The sequence below is a fragment of the Uloborus diversus genome, chromosome 10, assembly GCF_026930045.1.
Source record: "Uloborus diversus isolate 005 chromosome 10, Udiv.v.3.1, whole genome shotgun sequence".
Classification (NCBI taxonomy): Eukaryota; Metazoa; Arthropoda; class Arachnida; order Araneae; family Uloboridae; genus Uloborus; species Uloborus diversus.
Window position 1 is genome coordinate 123,137,384 of NC_072740.1, and position 15,671 is coordinate 123,153,054.

Consider the following 15,671-nt stretch of genomic DNA (forward strand, 5'->3'; position numbering starts at 1 on the left):
ATGATAAAATATGACTTCGGATAGGGTCTTGATCAACTTTGTTTCTAGGGGTTTGCCGGTCACAATACGAGTGTAGAGTTACAATCGAGTCATACCCAGCAGTTTTAATGGCAGATATTATCTTGTCATTCTTCGGGTGGAACCCGAGGGTGCTCAGAAAGAAAACTTTGCAGACAGGGTAGGTTCTAGTCGATATTTTGAGTGAATAATTTAAAGTAAACCTCCGTCGCAGCGATTCAGTCGTCTTTTTTTATATTATTTTTTATTCTTTGGAAGATCCAGCATTTTTTCTGGTAATCAGACAGTTTTTTTTAAATTCTTCTAAAATGTTTTTTCTTTCCTCAAGGGAAATCATGTTGCGGCAGTTTAGCTTGCAGTATTGAAATTGCAAGCTTTTCTAAGCTGTAGTTTTTTTGCATCTCGAGCAATACTTGGCTATCTTAGACAAGGGACAGCGTGATTCGCTGTATCTGTTGGACTAAGAACTTCAGCATTCTGCATAGAATTTCGAGTATAGGGTGGACTGGATGAGTGCTCTTGCTCCGATTCATCTGACAACGAATAGTCAACAAAGCATATGTTTTGATTGCTTACGGCATTATCGAAAACTCTTATGTTCCTGTGTCCACTTGGCAACTGGAAGATTCTTTAGGCATTTTTAAAAATTACGACAAATCGCTTAATATTCCGCAATTTGCAATAATGTAATAAAACTATATGAAAATTTAGGCGAAAGAAGTGCTTCATGTGTTAACAATGGCTTTAATTGAACTACTAAAAGTGCAGCTGCTTAGTATTAAAAATTGTGAAAAAATATTGTCTGTGACAAAACAAAACAAATGGAACAACATCGTTCTGTTGCTACACGTTTATTTATCGTCTGCCAAGTATTGCTTGTGTTTTCTCGTATGTTATCTTTTATAACTGTATATTAGCAAGAACTGATTTTGTTTTATTGTTTTTAAAACACAGATATGAAGAATCAAAGAAGATTTTTTTTTAATGTCTGAGGGATGTGGAAGTACAAAACGTTTTCTTCGACTTTATTTGAAATAAAGTATGATTATTTTCCCTAAATAATTGTTTCAAGTTCCTCTTGCGCTCAAGGACACAGAAAGTTAAATTTTAGAGAGGTAATAATTCCCAATTTTACAGGCTGATAAATTACGACCGGGCACGCACACCTATATCTAATGAGAAGCGACTAGGAATCATTTTTAAAACTGCAATAGTCTCTAAATTTGCCTAATAAAAAAATTTTTGAGAGGTCACACAATAACCTCACATTGGGGTGCTATTGCTTGCGCTTAGTTGAGCTAAAAAAGAAACCGCGAAAACGGTTTTTTCTTAGTACAAGTTTTGGTGGCAATTCATTTATATTCCATTCTTCGGACAATGGTTATGGGCAGGTATAGAGCAGTAAATACATACTGCTGATTACATGCACAATGTAGCGATATAATATCAGTTACTGCTAATCACCACTGATAATAAAAAATGCTTTTATTTAGTGGCAACTAAATAAACATAATTGTACCATACAACTGAAGTAATACAGATTTCAAAAATGCAAAATAAAAAATTAAAATGGAAAATTTTGCAGTTACTGCCGTTTACCCTCCCATGGCAGAACAATTACGGGCAAAAAATTTACTCAAAAAAATGAAAATAAATAAAAAAAAGCAGTTACTGCCATTTGCCTGCTCACGGGAGAAAGTTTCATTTCTTCTGTGGATAGGTAAAGAGCAGTAAGTGCATTCTACCGATTACATTCGAAATGTAGCAATATAAGCAGTCACTGCCTTTTGCCTGCTCACGGGAGAAAGTTTTCATTCTGCCATGGGCAGGTAAAGAGCAGTAAGTACATACTGCAGACTTCCTGCACAATGTTGTGATAAAAGCAGTTACTGCTAATTACCAATGATAAAAAAATGCTTTTGTTTTCTTCGGCAACCAAATAAACATGCTTGTACCATAAAACTATAGTAATATAGATTTCAAAAATGCAAAAAAAATGAAAATCTAAAAATCTGCAGTTACTGCTGTTTGCCTGCAAACGGCAGAATACATCTGACACTAATACACCTTTCTGCTGGTTGTGCTCATGTCTTCTATATGTATGATATACTTCTATATGTACATTATAAGGGAGGGTGGGCCACCATGAGACAAAAAACACATATTTTTCATTTTTCGTATATTGGTGAGTTCTAAAGCACAGAAACATTTTTGATTATATTAAAGGTATCAAACTATAGTATATTACACCAAATTTAGCCCATTTAATGTTAGAAAAAAAGTTATGAGGCTTTATAAATTTGACGAAAAGTGTCTCATTGTGGTCCAGTTATAGGACATTATGAGACATTAAGTAGGGCCACAATGGAACAGCTGAATAATCACTGTATTTTTACCTAAAGTTTACAAAATAAGCACCTTTAGGTAGTTCATTAAAGAAACTTAATTTGGTACAGAGTTATTAAAAAGCATTGTGCAACAGCATTTCAACATTTCAGTACATCATTTAAACAATTCAGTAAAGCATTTAAACAAAAAATAAGCAAAGGTTAAGTTTTAGTGTTTTTTAACAGAATTAATACATCTTGGAAACTGCATTATAAGCACTTCTGGCTCAGGCAGTTTTCCCAGGATATCTTAGATGCTAATATTTGAAATATCGTTATCTTTATAAATGAATTTGTTTTTAGAGTAGTTAAAACTCTTCAGGCACTATATTTCTACCTCATTATCAGAACACTTTGTAGTGACAGATATATATTTATAGAAAGTACGTCAGCTTGAACTTTTTCCACTCAAAGTGAATTGAGCTAAGACAAAATACCCTTTTTTAAGACCCCGGGTCTGACCTAGTTCAATTTCATTTAAGTTTTCACAATATTCATCTGATGAGCTGTTATCTAGTTCAAAATAACTGCAACTCTCTTCAGTCTCACAAAGTTTTGGTTTTTTGATTCTTTTGTTTTTGCTTTTCAAGGTGCTGTGTGGTAAAATAAAAAGTTCACTTGTAATAATTAGCTAAAATTCAAATATTTTTAGTTCAACACTATTTTTTATTGTTAAATTTCTTTTTTGTAAACTAAAACAAGAAGTGTATATAGATTTTACACTTGCTTACTGCTGCTTGGGCCACAATGAGACATCTCATTGTGGTCCATAAAATTTGTCTCATTGTGGCCCAAACAACAAAATAAAGATTTCTGCTTCATATCATTAAAATAAAAAATGAGTTAAAAATAATTTAGCTGAATAATAGAAGATTAAAGTGTCAGTAACAACATAAACTACAACACTTAGCTTAATTGTTGAAGTTTTTCAAGATTATGATAGGTTCAAGAAATTATCCAAATAACTTTCAGTGTGTCCAAACAGTAACTTATTTTTTTTTCTACAAAACAAAAGCATAGAACAGAATGGAACTAAGAATTCTGGGAAGCATTTTAGTTATTTTTACTCCTCTTTAGTGGTGGTAGCTGTCAGAATTGTATTTATTTTTGAATTTACAATGTCTCATTGTGGCCCATGACTCATTATGGCCCACATTTCCCTAAAGCAGATTTTTTTTTCTAGGCATTGAAGCTGCAAAATACAAAATCTACAAATATTTGACTTAGCTGATCTGCTTTTACAACAGATAAAAGAAAATGAAACAAAATAAAAATTAAAAACTCGCAAGAAAACTGCATATAAAGAAACTAAATTTTTAAAATTATATCTAATGGATTTGAATATTGCTTTACAGTTCAAAACTGCATGAAGTTAGAAGAAAAAAAACTTAGTTTCCTGCTCTAAGTAACACAAAAACGAAGTGCAAAATTTCTTGCTGCTACACAATAAAATTGAAAACTCTATCAAAAAACCTTATAAATGGAGATGTGTTTTACACTTACGGCATTTCTTCAGGAAGAACATCAGCCATAATATTAATGGATTCCGTTTTGACTTTTGATGTTGGGGCGGCAGCAAGTAAAATTTTAAGCAAAGCAATCTGAAAGTAGTTTGAATAGAATTATGTTTATTTTAAGTAAATTATCAATTCCTAGAAGCTTTGCAAATTCAGACTTTTTAACTTTATAAGAAAACTTGACTGAATAGAATGAAATTAGACACTGCAAGACTACACAATTATTTAACTCCACTTGTACCGATTATTTAAATGAATACTTTCAAAATTTAGGCAGTACTGATTTAGTTAAAATGCACTAACAAAGAATCTTCCAGAAACATTTTTTACTTAGTAGTGGATTAAAATGAAATTCATTTGAAAAAGTATAAAGAGAAAAAGTACCATACAACTAATGGGACATGAATAGAATTTTGTCTGGCGCTATCAATCATGCTTTGATGAAGTTTCTGTGACATTAATGAGTTAGAACAAACTATTGAGTAAAATCAAACAAATATAACATCTCCAAACTTGCATTTAAATTTAACTAATATAAGGATAACACAATAATTAAGATATATGCAAATTGAATTGCATACACATACTTTAGAGTAATTAGAAATCCCTTTGAATGCTAAAGATGTAAGCTTCAGTAAGAAAAAAAATACAAAAAATAAAATAAAAATTAGCTTGAATGTTGATATCTGGAATTCAAATTACTTTCGCAATCATGAGTGTGTGTGTGTGTATGTACGCGTGTGTTTGTGTCTGTGTGCAGACATGAGTGCATGTGTGTATGTAGGAGTGTCTGTATGTGTGTATAGGTGTGTGTGAGTGTGTAGGTGTATGAGTGCATAGGTGCGTGCATGTAAGCGTGTGCATGTAGGATATGGACGCAACCTGGAGACGGTTTTCACTATAGGAGCAGCATCCTGAGGCCGGTCGGCGGTGGTGCTGGCAGAGGGAGGCGGTGGGAAAATAAAATCATAGGAATTCAAAATAGTCAACTGAGAATAATAAGCAATCGGGATTGCTCAATAAAATAAGAACGCAAGACCATAGACAAAACAGACGATCCACCAACAACAAACAAGAGGGTTAGACTGTTAGTTTAAATGAAAACAGTCAATAAGAAATGCAGACAAAGGCTAGTGTTTAAATAACAAAAAATATAATATAGAAATTAAACTCTCATTTTTGGTTGTTGTTCAATCAACCTTTATATAGATCCAAATTTGACTATATGCTTTTTTTAAACGTGTCTCAACCTCAACCTGTCATTTTTCCTCTTACAAAATTGCATTTTTAACCCCAAAACACAAGCGATGCAATTGCATTTGCATGTTTAAGGGCCATAACATACCCATTAGGTTAATTAACTTCAAAGTTTTAATTGCAATTGCTCAGCCTTGCCAACAAACTTTACATCATCCTGGAGCACATTGTGCCACTATGTCCAGATAGGTGAGCAATCCTCATCTTTATTCAGTGAAGGGTGTTAAGCAACAATACCCTTCAATGAATGGCCGGATCTTGCCATCTAAGGTGATCAAGGTCAATTTGGTAAGTCCCCCAGTGTTGAATTGCAAGGAGCCAGACAAAAAAAGAAAAGAACACAATGTGATACGGTGATTTAAAAAAAATGGTTATAAATGTTGCAATAATATAAATTTGAATTTTAAACAAGAAAAGGCACCACCCTATTTCTTTTAGAAATTAAGGCTTCTTAATTTTGGAGTGTTTCAGTTTATGCTCAGTATACAGAAAAAAATTAATAAAATGGGTGCAGTTCCATTTAAAAAATATAACTTGATCATGCATAATTTTGGTCCTGTAAATTTTATTAGAAGATCTGTCATGGAATTAATTGCTTTCAAAAAACTAAGTTTGTTGCATTTTTTTTTTCCACAACAGCAGTGTGTATCTGCAAACAAATTAACAAATTGAGCAACAATCGAATGAGGAAGTTCATTTTTAATACACAGTTCTTTAAGTATTTTCAAATAATTTCAAAAAGCTAACCATATATTGAGGTAGACTAGGAAGAATTGAACGGTAGAGCATCTCTACTGACGTTTCAGGAATATTTTCCTCCATCTGGAAAAAAAATAAAAAAACCTCCACATTAGTTTCCAAATTATTGTGTAAATACAAATACATTCAAATAAATTAATATTACAACACAAACCTTTGATAGAGGCAGTTTTGCAATGTCTTCCTCACGTTTGATTTGAACTTCAGACAAAGAAACATACATATGCTAAAAATAAAAGATAAATTGCAGCACCAGAGTATTGATGAATTCATTCAAAATGCAATAATGAGCATAAACTACTTTCAAAAAGACACTAACTTCTTTCAATACTTTCAAGCCTTCATGAATAGGCAATGGTAATCCAGCAAGTGATGTTTGATCATTATTGAGTTGAAAACCAAGGAACTTATTTCGTGTATGATCTAAAAATGCATCAATATCTCTTGGACGAACTTTAGGAAACCATGGGAGTCCTTTCTTCTCCATTTGGCCATGATCTGACAAAGATGGAAGAGGGGTGGATGGCCTTGGTGTAGGAGGTCTATATTCGTCGTCTCTTTCTGATGCCCCTTCTTCGTGCTCTTCAATATAGCGCAATTCATCATCTGTTGATGAGTCTGTTTCGTAATCTTGAATTGCTAAAGAATCATCCATGCTACTTTGTTTTACTAGTCCTTGCTAAAACAAAAAAAAACAGAAAGAAAGAAATTAGATGGAACACCATTAAATAGGTGTAAAAATATATTATTACTTAGTTACATCAAAATTCAACTCAAAAGCAAAACGGAAAACTAGGAAGTTAAAAGTACTTTCTTTGCATTAACAAAGAATTTTATGCATAAATATTTTATAGCAGTTTAGGAAAAACATTCAAAATTCACTACTGATCAATAAAACTGGAAACATTCATTCATTTCAAAACTTTATAATTTGAAAGCAAATGCATGAAAATATGGGGAGGGGGGATCTAGAATTTAAAAAAAATTCAAATTTCTAACTAGTATTAATCTACTACTTGTATTAACTAGTAGTATTTACTTCTGTATTAATTTTTTCATTGCCATTCACTGCTACAGCAATTGCCATAAGACCATGATCTCTATGCCATGGACTAGCTATTATTGTTGAATTTCAAGCTGTGTCAGAGTTGATTGATTTTTTTTTTTTTTTTTTTTTGATCACACAAATCAAGACCTAAGGTGTTTAAAAACATTACAGACATCTCCTGCAATCTCCTAATTCAATTCCATCTCATGTCTTTATTTTGTTCTTTGAATTGATGGATCCATAGTTCAGTGACCATGCCATGTATTTTTGGTACAACACATGATAGAAAATATATTTGCAATTGCTGTATCTGCAAGGAACTCAGGAACATAATTATTTCTTCAAGTCAGTTATTCCTTACTCAGGTATTTTACTTATCTTCATGATACACTGTCCATGGTAAAGTGTTGAGAAAGTTGGAGTGAAAGTACAAGACTTGAATGACCCTCCACACTTCAGCATGACAGGATGACCACACAGCAAAATGAACTTAAACAGTACACACACACGATCCTGAAGAGAGAGAGAGAAACCGGTTTTGCTTTCTTCTCTTCTTAGATATAGCAGGGGAATATGGGGCAAAGTGGAATAGCGGGGAAGTGAAATGTTCAAATATTTACTCTGCTTTTAGCGCCACCTGCCTAGTAATATTTTAACTATGTAATAACACATGTAGTCTATTCCTGTCAAGAAAAAATTGCCTCTGAAAATTTAAAAATTTGATAATACAAGCAATTTTTAAAAATTGATACTCATATTGTAACATTGTGTTGTAAGTCAAAAATTATTTTTATTATTATTAAATGATAAAGTAATCATTATTAATATTTTTAATAATAATTGAGCCCTACTAATATTCAATGCATTATTTATTTGCTAAATATTAAGTTTATTTGTATTTCAAATGCTTTGTACAGTTGATCAAGTGCATGCAGGGCAAAGTGGATGGGGCAAAGTGAAATGTAGTCCATTCAATTACTTATTCAATCTTTTGTAAAATCATTTACATATTAGCTAATTAGTTGTTCCTTTTACATTCTTTCATTTAAAAAGTCCCTTATTTGTTCATTAATTCACTTATTTTCTTCTTCATTTGCTATTTTATTAATTAATTTAATTTTTCTTGTGAATAAACTTATTTTTATATTTATTCTTTTATTGTTTCATTTTATTTTCATTTATTCATTTACTCATTTATTCTATCAAAACTATCTTTAACAACCGAATAGAAAATATTTCATAAGAAAAATATTTTATTTTTACTTTGCCCCAAGAAAAAAAAGGGAAATTTTTTCACCTTTTTTAAGGTACAAATTTACTGTCAAAAATGAAAAATAATGTTTCAGTGCAAGTTTTATTATAAAATATAGTGTTCTTTATTTACTGTAATTTTCAAAACAAATTTCCCATTTGTTCATTTGGAAAAAAGTAAGTGATATTAACCATTTCACTTTGCCCCACATTCCCCTACTATTAAAACTGACCTACTCGAGCCTTGTTCCAGGATAGAACCAATCGCTGATATCAAAGGTAAAGAAGAAAGAACCATAGATTCTTAATCAGGAGGAAACTTCAATTAGGCCTTCACAGACAGATCTTTGAAGACGACTCTGAAGGGTGGAGGAGCTCAAGTAAATCTCCTTTTCTGCATTATGATATGAAGAGCTTTAAAGTTGGAGCAAGTAAAATTGCTTCAAACTATACCTGTGAACTTCTTGCCGTTCAAGAAGAATTGTATGCACCAATCTCCAAGAAGCAAAGAGAGCTTGCAGATTAGTTATATTTAGCAACTCTAAATCTGCTCTACAGGCAATTGAGAAAGGTTGCACCTCGCTTATTCACAAAATATACAGCTCACTAGTCCATATTCTCTACTTAAATAAGAATTGCTTTATGCAATGGATTCCAGCATATCTTGGCATTGCAGGAAATGAGGCTGCCAATACCATGGCAATGGAGGAAAGTGTCCTCAATGCAGAATTATTCTCATATCACCACAAATGACATTTTCTCAGTAGTAAAGTTAATGGACCAAACAATCAAGACAAACATCAAATCCGTGAATTAAGTACTAATAGAATCATTGTAAAGTCCCTAACAAAACTGAGAACGAAACACTACTGAGGAATAGAAGAAGAACATATCAGGACTGTTCCGAGTATACTCTAAATCCAGCACACATCTTTTCCTGCCCTGCCATTCAAAAGAAGCTCCAAGAGATTGCAGCGAACCCACATACAGACCTCTATGAGGACAACTGCATTGAAATTGTCAAGCCTGTCTGGACTGCCTTCAGTCCAATTTAGACCACCCATGGTCAACCCCACAACAACTTATCATCTTTTATCATTTCATGATGAATATAAGCCTACTCATGTTATTTTGTAAAGCCCAAGATATGACTCTGATAAATTTAATTATTACTTGCAAGGAAATCCACAGCAGAACCAGCAATTTTTGTTTCAAATTATTATATACGTATGTCTTTACAAAAACAATGTGCAATGAACATATTTGAGCTTTTTTTTTTGGAGGGCAGGGGAGATGAAAGTGGCTCCTAAAGTGATGTTTTTTAAATATTTATCTCAATGGTGAAAAGTTTTTGCAAGTTATTATGATGTTTTCAACTCTTTTTTCTTTATGTAATAAAAAAATGATTATTTTTCATTTTATTTCAAAACTTTGTTTGGCACAGGATCATGTAGATAGAATGTATACTTGGAAATGAAAGTGAAAAAGACAGAAAGAAAATTAGAAAGAAAGGAATAGAAAGAGAATTAGCAAATTCATCTCTTGTAGACAGACACCAACATAATTTATAATAGCTAGAAATTATAATAAACTTTTTGGTTAGACTTACTCTTTTAAAAGGCCTGTTATTCTTCCTTTGTTGCTGCGCTTCAATTAAATCTGCAGCAGAAGCTGGAGGTGATGCAGCTCTCATTGTACGTGTAACTTCTATAGTATCGTCTGGAACAGGAGGTAAACCAGCCTCAGCTCTATATGAGCTTTTCAGATTTCGAAGTTTCTCAGTACCTCCTAATGATACCTGAAAACAGAATGCCAACATTTAGAATGCACAATATATTTTCCAAATATGATTCAAATCATTCAATTTCAAAGCTTATACTAGAAGAAGAAGTCTTCAGATTAATTGCGGATTATTTGTAACTCAAAAAAAAAAAAGATCAAAGCAGAATTGAGAATTAAATCCAGTGCAACTAGGAACAAACACAAAATATTTTATTTATTTCGGAGGAAAAAAATATTTTTCAGGGATGATTTTGAGCATTAGAAGAATTGCTAGACTTAACAATGAATTTTCTGAAATAGCATGTACATGTAAGACTCATTGAAAAATAAAAGACAAGACACAGACACATACAAAATACAGTTTGTTAAAAGAATTTTTTGAGGCTTTAAAACAAAACTTTTCTTTTATCAATTTTATATTCTTGCAGTTTTAAATCTTTCTAAACAGTCTCAACATCACCCTTTGGACGTTAAAAATTATCATGTGTATTTTAGAATAAATAAAAAAATAAAAATATAAACACAGCATACTTAAAAAAAAAGAAAGAAATAAAAAAAAAAGCAGAAATGTTTTTATGTTTCATGCGAAACAATGAATTTACCAAAATTGTCTTCCATAAAAGCAAAAGTATTTTCTTTATAGGGAAATGAGGAGTGCTCCCACTACAAAATCTGGTAACCATTTGGAATAAAGTGTGTGCTAAGAGATCTTCTCCACAAAGCGGCAGTGCTAAAAAAAAAAAAAAAAGAAAAGAAAAAAGAAAACAGGTTACTTTCAAATTCACATGTAATGCACTTTTTTTTAAGTCTAGAAATTACTTCAGTACCAATTTCGTTGTGGAAATTCTCTCTAGTTCTCTTCATTTCATCTGTATCACTTTCAGCAGGAACTCGTAACACTTCAACAAAGGTATACAGTACATTCAAAATTATTCTCAGATCTGTGGAGTCACCCAAAGAAACAGCTGGTTTTCTTAAAGCAGAAGTTGCAGCACTGCTGTTCCTTATATTAAAGAAAATAAATACACCATTAAAAAAAATACAGTTTGCTCTCTATTTACGGCTTTCAAGGGACCACAAAAATTCATCCTTAAGTAGAATGCGTCCTTAAAAAGAATGCTTTTAAAACTACAGTGGAGCAACCGGGACCGTGAAAAGTGGTTTATAAATACAGCGTTGATAAACAGAGTCAACTGAAATAATAATAAATTTATAAAACTTGACTTAAATGTATGACTTTGTAGCAATTCCAATCTAGTGAAAAATGCAATGAAGAAAAACAGTTGACATTTAAAGGAAAAAAAAATTAATCACAAAAAATTGAAAATATCAGATAGTAATCATTGTGAATCAATGCACAATTCTGTACCTCAGAGCCAGACTAGCGAAATTCGAACAATTGCAATTTTCTGTTTATTAGTGCATGTTATGTAGAATCCTATTCCGCATTGAGCCAAGTGAACAGGGTTTTTAAAAAAAAGTCTTTGTAATTTTTTACCAGTGTTAAAAGAGTGTGCGTCCCATCCTTTGCATGTGCCAGACGAACTCGATCCTTCTCTCATGTAAAGTAGTGATTATGTGACTTACATTGTTCTGGCTTTGAGATACTGAACTGATAACGACCAGGATTTAAGTTTTACTTTTGATAAAATCCATATTTTTGTCTTCTTTTGTCCATCATTTTATTAAATGAACTTTTTATAGTAATTTTTTCAGACTTGATATCTATTTCTACATATTGTTAGGGACTTTCAATTTGCTCTTCTTTCTTAAATATACAGTGGAACCTCGATAACTTGACACCCCAAGGAGCATGAAAACATGTCAACTTAAGCAGATGTCAACAAACTGAGGTTCCATAATTTTAATTCCTAAAGAGTTTCTGTATCACTTGCTTACTAATGCTGAACATTCACATTATGAAAATTAATTCCAGCAAACGAATTTTCATCATTCTTCTTTTCTTACATTTTGAAAAATACACTATAAAATCACTACTATTATTTGAATACCTCGTGAGGAATGACTTCATAATTTCAGAAAAACAAAAAGCTTTTTGTCAGTGTGTGGTGGCTGAATTCCCTGGAATAAAAGATGGAATTCTCTAAAAGAGCTTTCTAGAAAAAGATTGACTAAAAACTGCAGCATAAAATTTTGAGATAAGATCAACATGACAGGATATTGGTAGCGAAAATTGGACAAGAATAGCATCTGGATGTTGACTTTTAAGGGTTCCTGAAAATGTGTGTCAAGTTAGAGAGGTTTTTGCCCATTGAAATTAGCATTGGGCCAACAATATAGAAAAATAAATATCGAGTTACCAGGATGGTTGAGTTAACTGCATGTTGAGTTACCCAGGTTTCACTGTACATATACATCTTAATCAATACCTTTGATCATATTAAATATTTTGTGTAATACTTGTCTAACCTAAAGAGTCAGAATCAGGGTATCTGCTAAATCTTGAGTTTTCAAATCTATGACTTTCCATAATTTTCCATGACTTACAGGACACAATATTTAAAGAAAAACAAACACTTTTTACGAAAATATTTAAACTAGTGACTTATTCAAATTGTAAACATCTGATCTGTGCTTTGCACATGTTTTTAAAACTTCAAATCAAAGTGAAATGTAACGAACTGAGCTAACATTCTAACTAAAGAAAGCTGATGAGTGCATCACATGACTTCCTTTTACCCCAATTTAATGATAATAGCACCTTGGAGTAAGCAAGGAAAACACTAAATATATTCACTTCTAGGTTCTTGCGAACCGAAGCAAAAAAACGTTTTACACAGATACAGATTTATTTCCCATTATTGGCAATTTTAATGTGATTCAGTGGTTAAAATATCACCAACATTAGATAATTATTTAAATATCACCAACATTAGCCAAATTAAAACCAGTCTTAAAAATTTAAAAATAAAATTGTCAAATTTGTGACAAAACTTGGCGGCCAAAAGCTTGCCGATATATTGCCAAGTGTTTGACAAATTACAACACCACTTGCATTAGCATTGAAATTAATGATTTCCTCCCAAAAAAGGGTAAAAGACCTCCTTACGAACATCCGAATGCAACCAAAAGAGAAGGTGCACAACTAGACCCCACTAGGAGTCTACGATCAATTTACATCTCTGAAGCTGACATATCTTTTGCATTGATAAAGGGGTATCTTATAACCCCCAAACACAAGTATGCAATTTAAGTTGCATGCTTGTGTTTCGTAAAAATGTAACTAATATACGAGGGCTTTTCAGAAAGTAAGAATGTTTGCATCTGACACCATCAGGCGCAGGCCGATCACTAATATTTTGGTATCAGCATGCTTGGCATCTCAGTCGGCATCCAGCCATCATAACAGAAACATCTCCGCACTGTCCATTTTTTTGATACTCAAATTTAAAATGTGCACTGCAATTGAAAACGTCGCAAGCTGTGGTGCAGCCTGTGAAATGGTTTTTGTTGGCAAAAAACCCAAAACCTATTGAAATTTATGGGCAAGTGCGTGGAGTGTACCGAAACAACGTATGAATGAAAGTTCTGACAGGAAATGTGGTGCACTCTGTAAAAATGGTCAAACTAACATTCACGATGAAGGGAGATTGAGGATGGGAGGTTTTCCCTCATTCGCCCTTTTGTCCTCATCAGGCAACTGGTGATTTTCACTGGTTTCCATGAATGAAAAATTGGATACCAACACAGTGCTTTGACGACTACAACAAGGAGTCTCAGGGGCATGTCACTAAGTGGCTGAGATCGCAAGCAGCAGAATTCTATGAGGAAGGAATTTTAAAGCTTGTCCACTGTTATGGTTTGTATGGTGACTATGTCGAAAAGAAAAATTTTAGTAGATCTTTCAGACGTACATAATAAAAAAATTTCTTGTGCATATATACAGGGTGTTCCAAAAAGAATGACCCGATTTGAAATGGGTATATTATGAAAACTATTGAAAGTAGACACTTCAGATTAATTTTATATTGTATGGATAATAATAAAGATTTTTTACATACAAAATTAAGGTACTCAATATGTCCATCATTGGATGGACGGCACATGTCTACACAGTAGTCAAATACGTCCCAAACTTTTGCAAGCATGTCTGTATCGACTGATTCCACTGCTTACATAAACAACCCGTGTCTTTGAATTGCTTATATGCCATCTTCTAATGCTCTTTGGGGCAGGATGTTCAACACCAGGGTATTCTCGATGAAAATCCCGCTGAACAGTTGTTACGGACTCGTACTTTGCGAAGCGTAGAACATAATACGATTTTTGTCTTGCAGTCGCCATTTTCACAAACACTGAAATGGCGAGCGAAGAAAGAGAGTTAGCGCTACCTGTCGGCAACTCCATAAAACTCGAGATTTTCCCCATTCTAACAATACCTTTACCTAATGAAATGGATTAAAATCTGAATAGTTATGATTTTTTGAAATTGGGTCATTCTTTTTGAAACACCCTGTATATTTTTTAATTCTAAAACGTTCTTTACTTGCTGAATAGCCCTTGTATTAAAAATAAACATGTTCTGAAAGAAATAGCAACAGGAAAAACACACAAAATTCTTTTTCTCTAATAATAAAAAAAATAACACTACTGTCAAGCACCAATGCATGCATGTATTTTATGAAATTTACTAACTCAATCTCCATGTTGAGAAGTTGAATAAATGTATAAAATACACCATATCGATACAAAAGAAAAACATTTGCTCTAGCCAGCTGGGCTTGATTTTCAAGAGTAAGGCATTCAGTGAAAACACCCTGCACAAGATATAAAATAGATGAAGCGGCTCGCATCCTAACGGTTCTTTGCGAATGCTCAATGGAGTCCAGTAGATGTAAAATCGCTTTTTCCTTTTCAGAATCCATTATGGCTGTCCACTGAACAGGTAGGCCTATATTTGAGAAAGATATAAACTTTGTGAATATCAAACTCGATTAAGAGATTAATAGGTACAAGCTTTTTTTTAGAAAGAAAAACTTTACTAACCATATTCAGTCATTGAATCTTCAAATGCTTTTTTCTGTTGAAAGAATTCAGATTCTTCAGTATACGAATACAACTCTACAATAAAATAAATTTAAAATATTAACCATCAAAGCTAGACACTTCACTAACATATTGAATGAAAGAAGAAGGAAATTAATTTTTACTAATTACCAAACGGCATGACCTTGAGGTTCCCCGATCTGGATGAAATTCTGGATTTAGGTTAATTCCCACTAGATATGAGCCCAGTTAAACCGGTTTGACTGCATAGGCCCTAGTTCACCCGTAATGGGGGTCCAAAGTTTCTAGCTTGGCTTCCGAAAATTAATGGTTTTTTCTTTGAAACTAACCTTTTTTTACTCTTTTCTTGATATTTCATTGCAGTATTGCCCAACTGAATACATTCACAGTATAGAGCAAATTTCACAACCCCTACGTTTTACTAACAAGAGGCGCGACAGATGTAAGGACAGCAAATATTGTGCCAAAGTTTCAAATTCCAAAGAAAATGTTATTGCAGTTCCGGAGCCAAATAAGCAAATTTAGAACCTCCTTGAGTGCATAAGCTCTAGTTCGGCTGCAAACTATTTTACCTGGGCTCATATTAAGTACGAATTGACCTAAATCCAGAAATTTTTCCAGATT

At 32.8% G+C, this 15,671-nt stretch overlaps 1 protein-coding gene across 1 annotated transcript in view; it reads right to left on the reverse strand.

Moving 5' to 3' along the window:
- The window catches only part of LOC129231783 (striatin-interacting protein 1 homolog), a 65,703-nt gene that overhangs the window by 12,356 nt on the left and 37,676 nt on the right, over window positions 1-15,671 (reverse strand). Inside the window, exons 3-11 of the mRNA XM_054866150.1 lie at window positions 15,027-15,101; window positions 14,676-14,931; window positions 10,847-11,022; window positions 10,622-10,749; window positions 9,847-10,035; window positions 6,258-6,617; window positions 6,093-6,164; window positions 5,927-6,001; window positions 3,909-4,006 (exon numbers count right to left, since the gene is read on the reverse strand). Coding sequence (XP_054722125.1) covers window positions 3,909-4,006; window positions 5,927-6,001; window positions 6,093-6,164; window positions 6,258-6,617; window positions 9,847-10,035; window positions 10,622-10,749; window positions 10,847-11,022; window positions 14,676-14,931; window positions 15,027-15,101 — 1,429 coding nt within the window. The remainder of the gene's footprint in view (window positions 1-3,908; window positions 4,007-5,926; window positions 6,002-6,092; window positions 6,165-6,257; window positions 6,618-9,846; window positions 10,036-10,621; window positions 10,750-10,846; window positions 11,023-14,675; window positions 14,932-15,026; window positions 15,102-15,671) is intronic.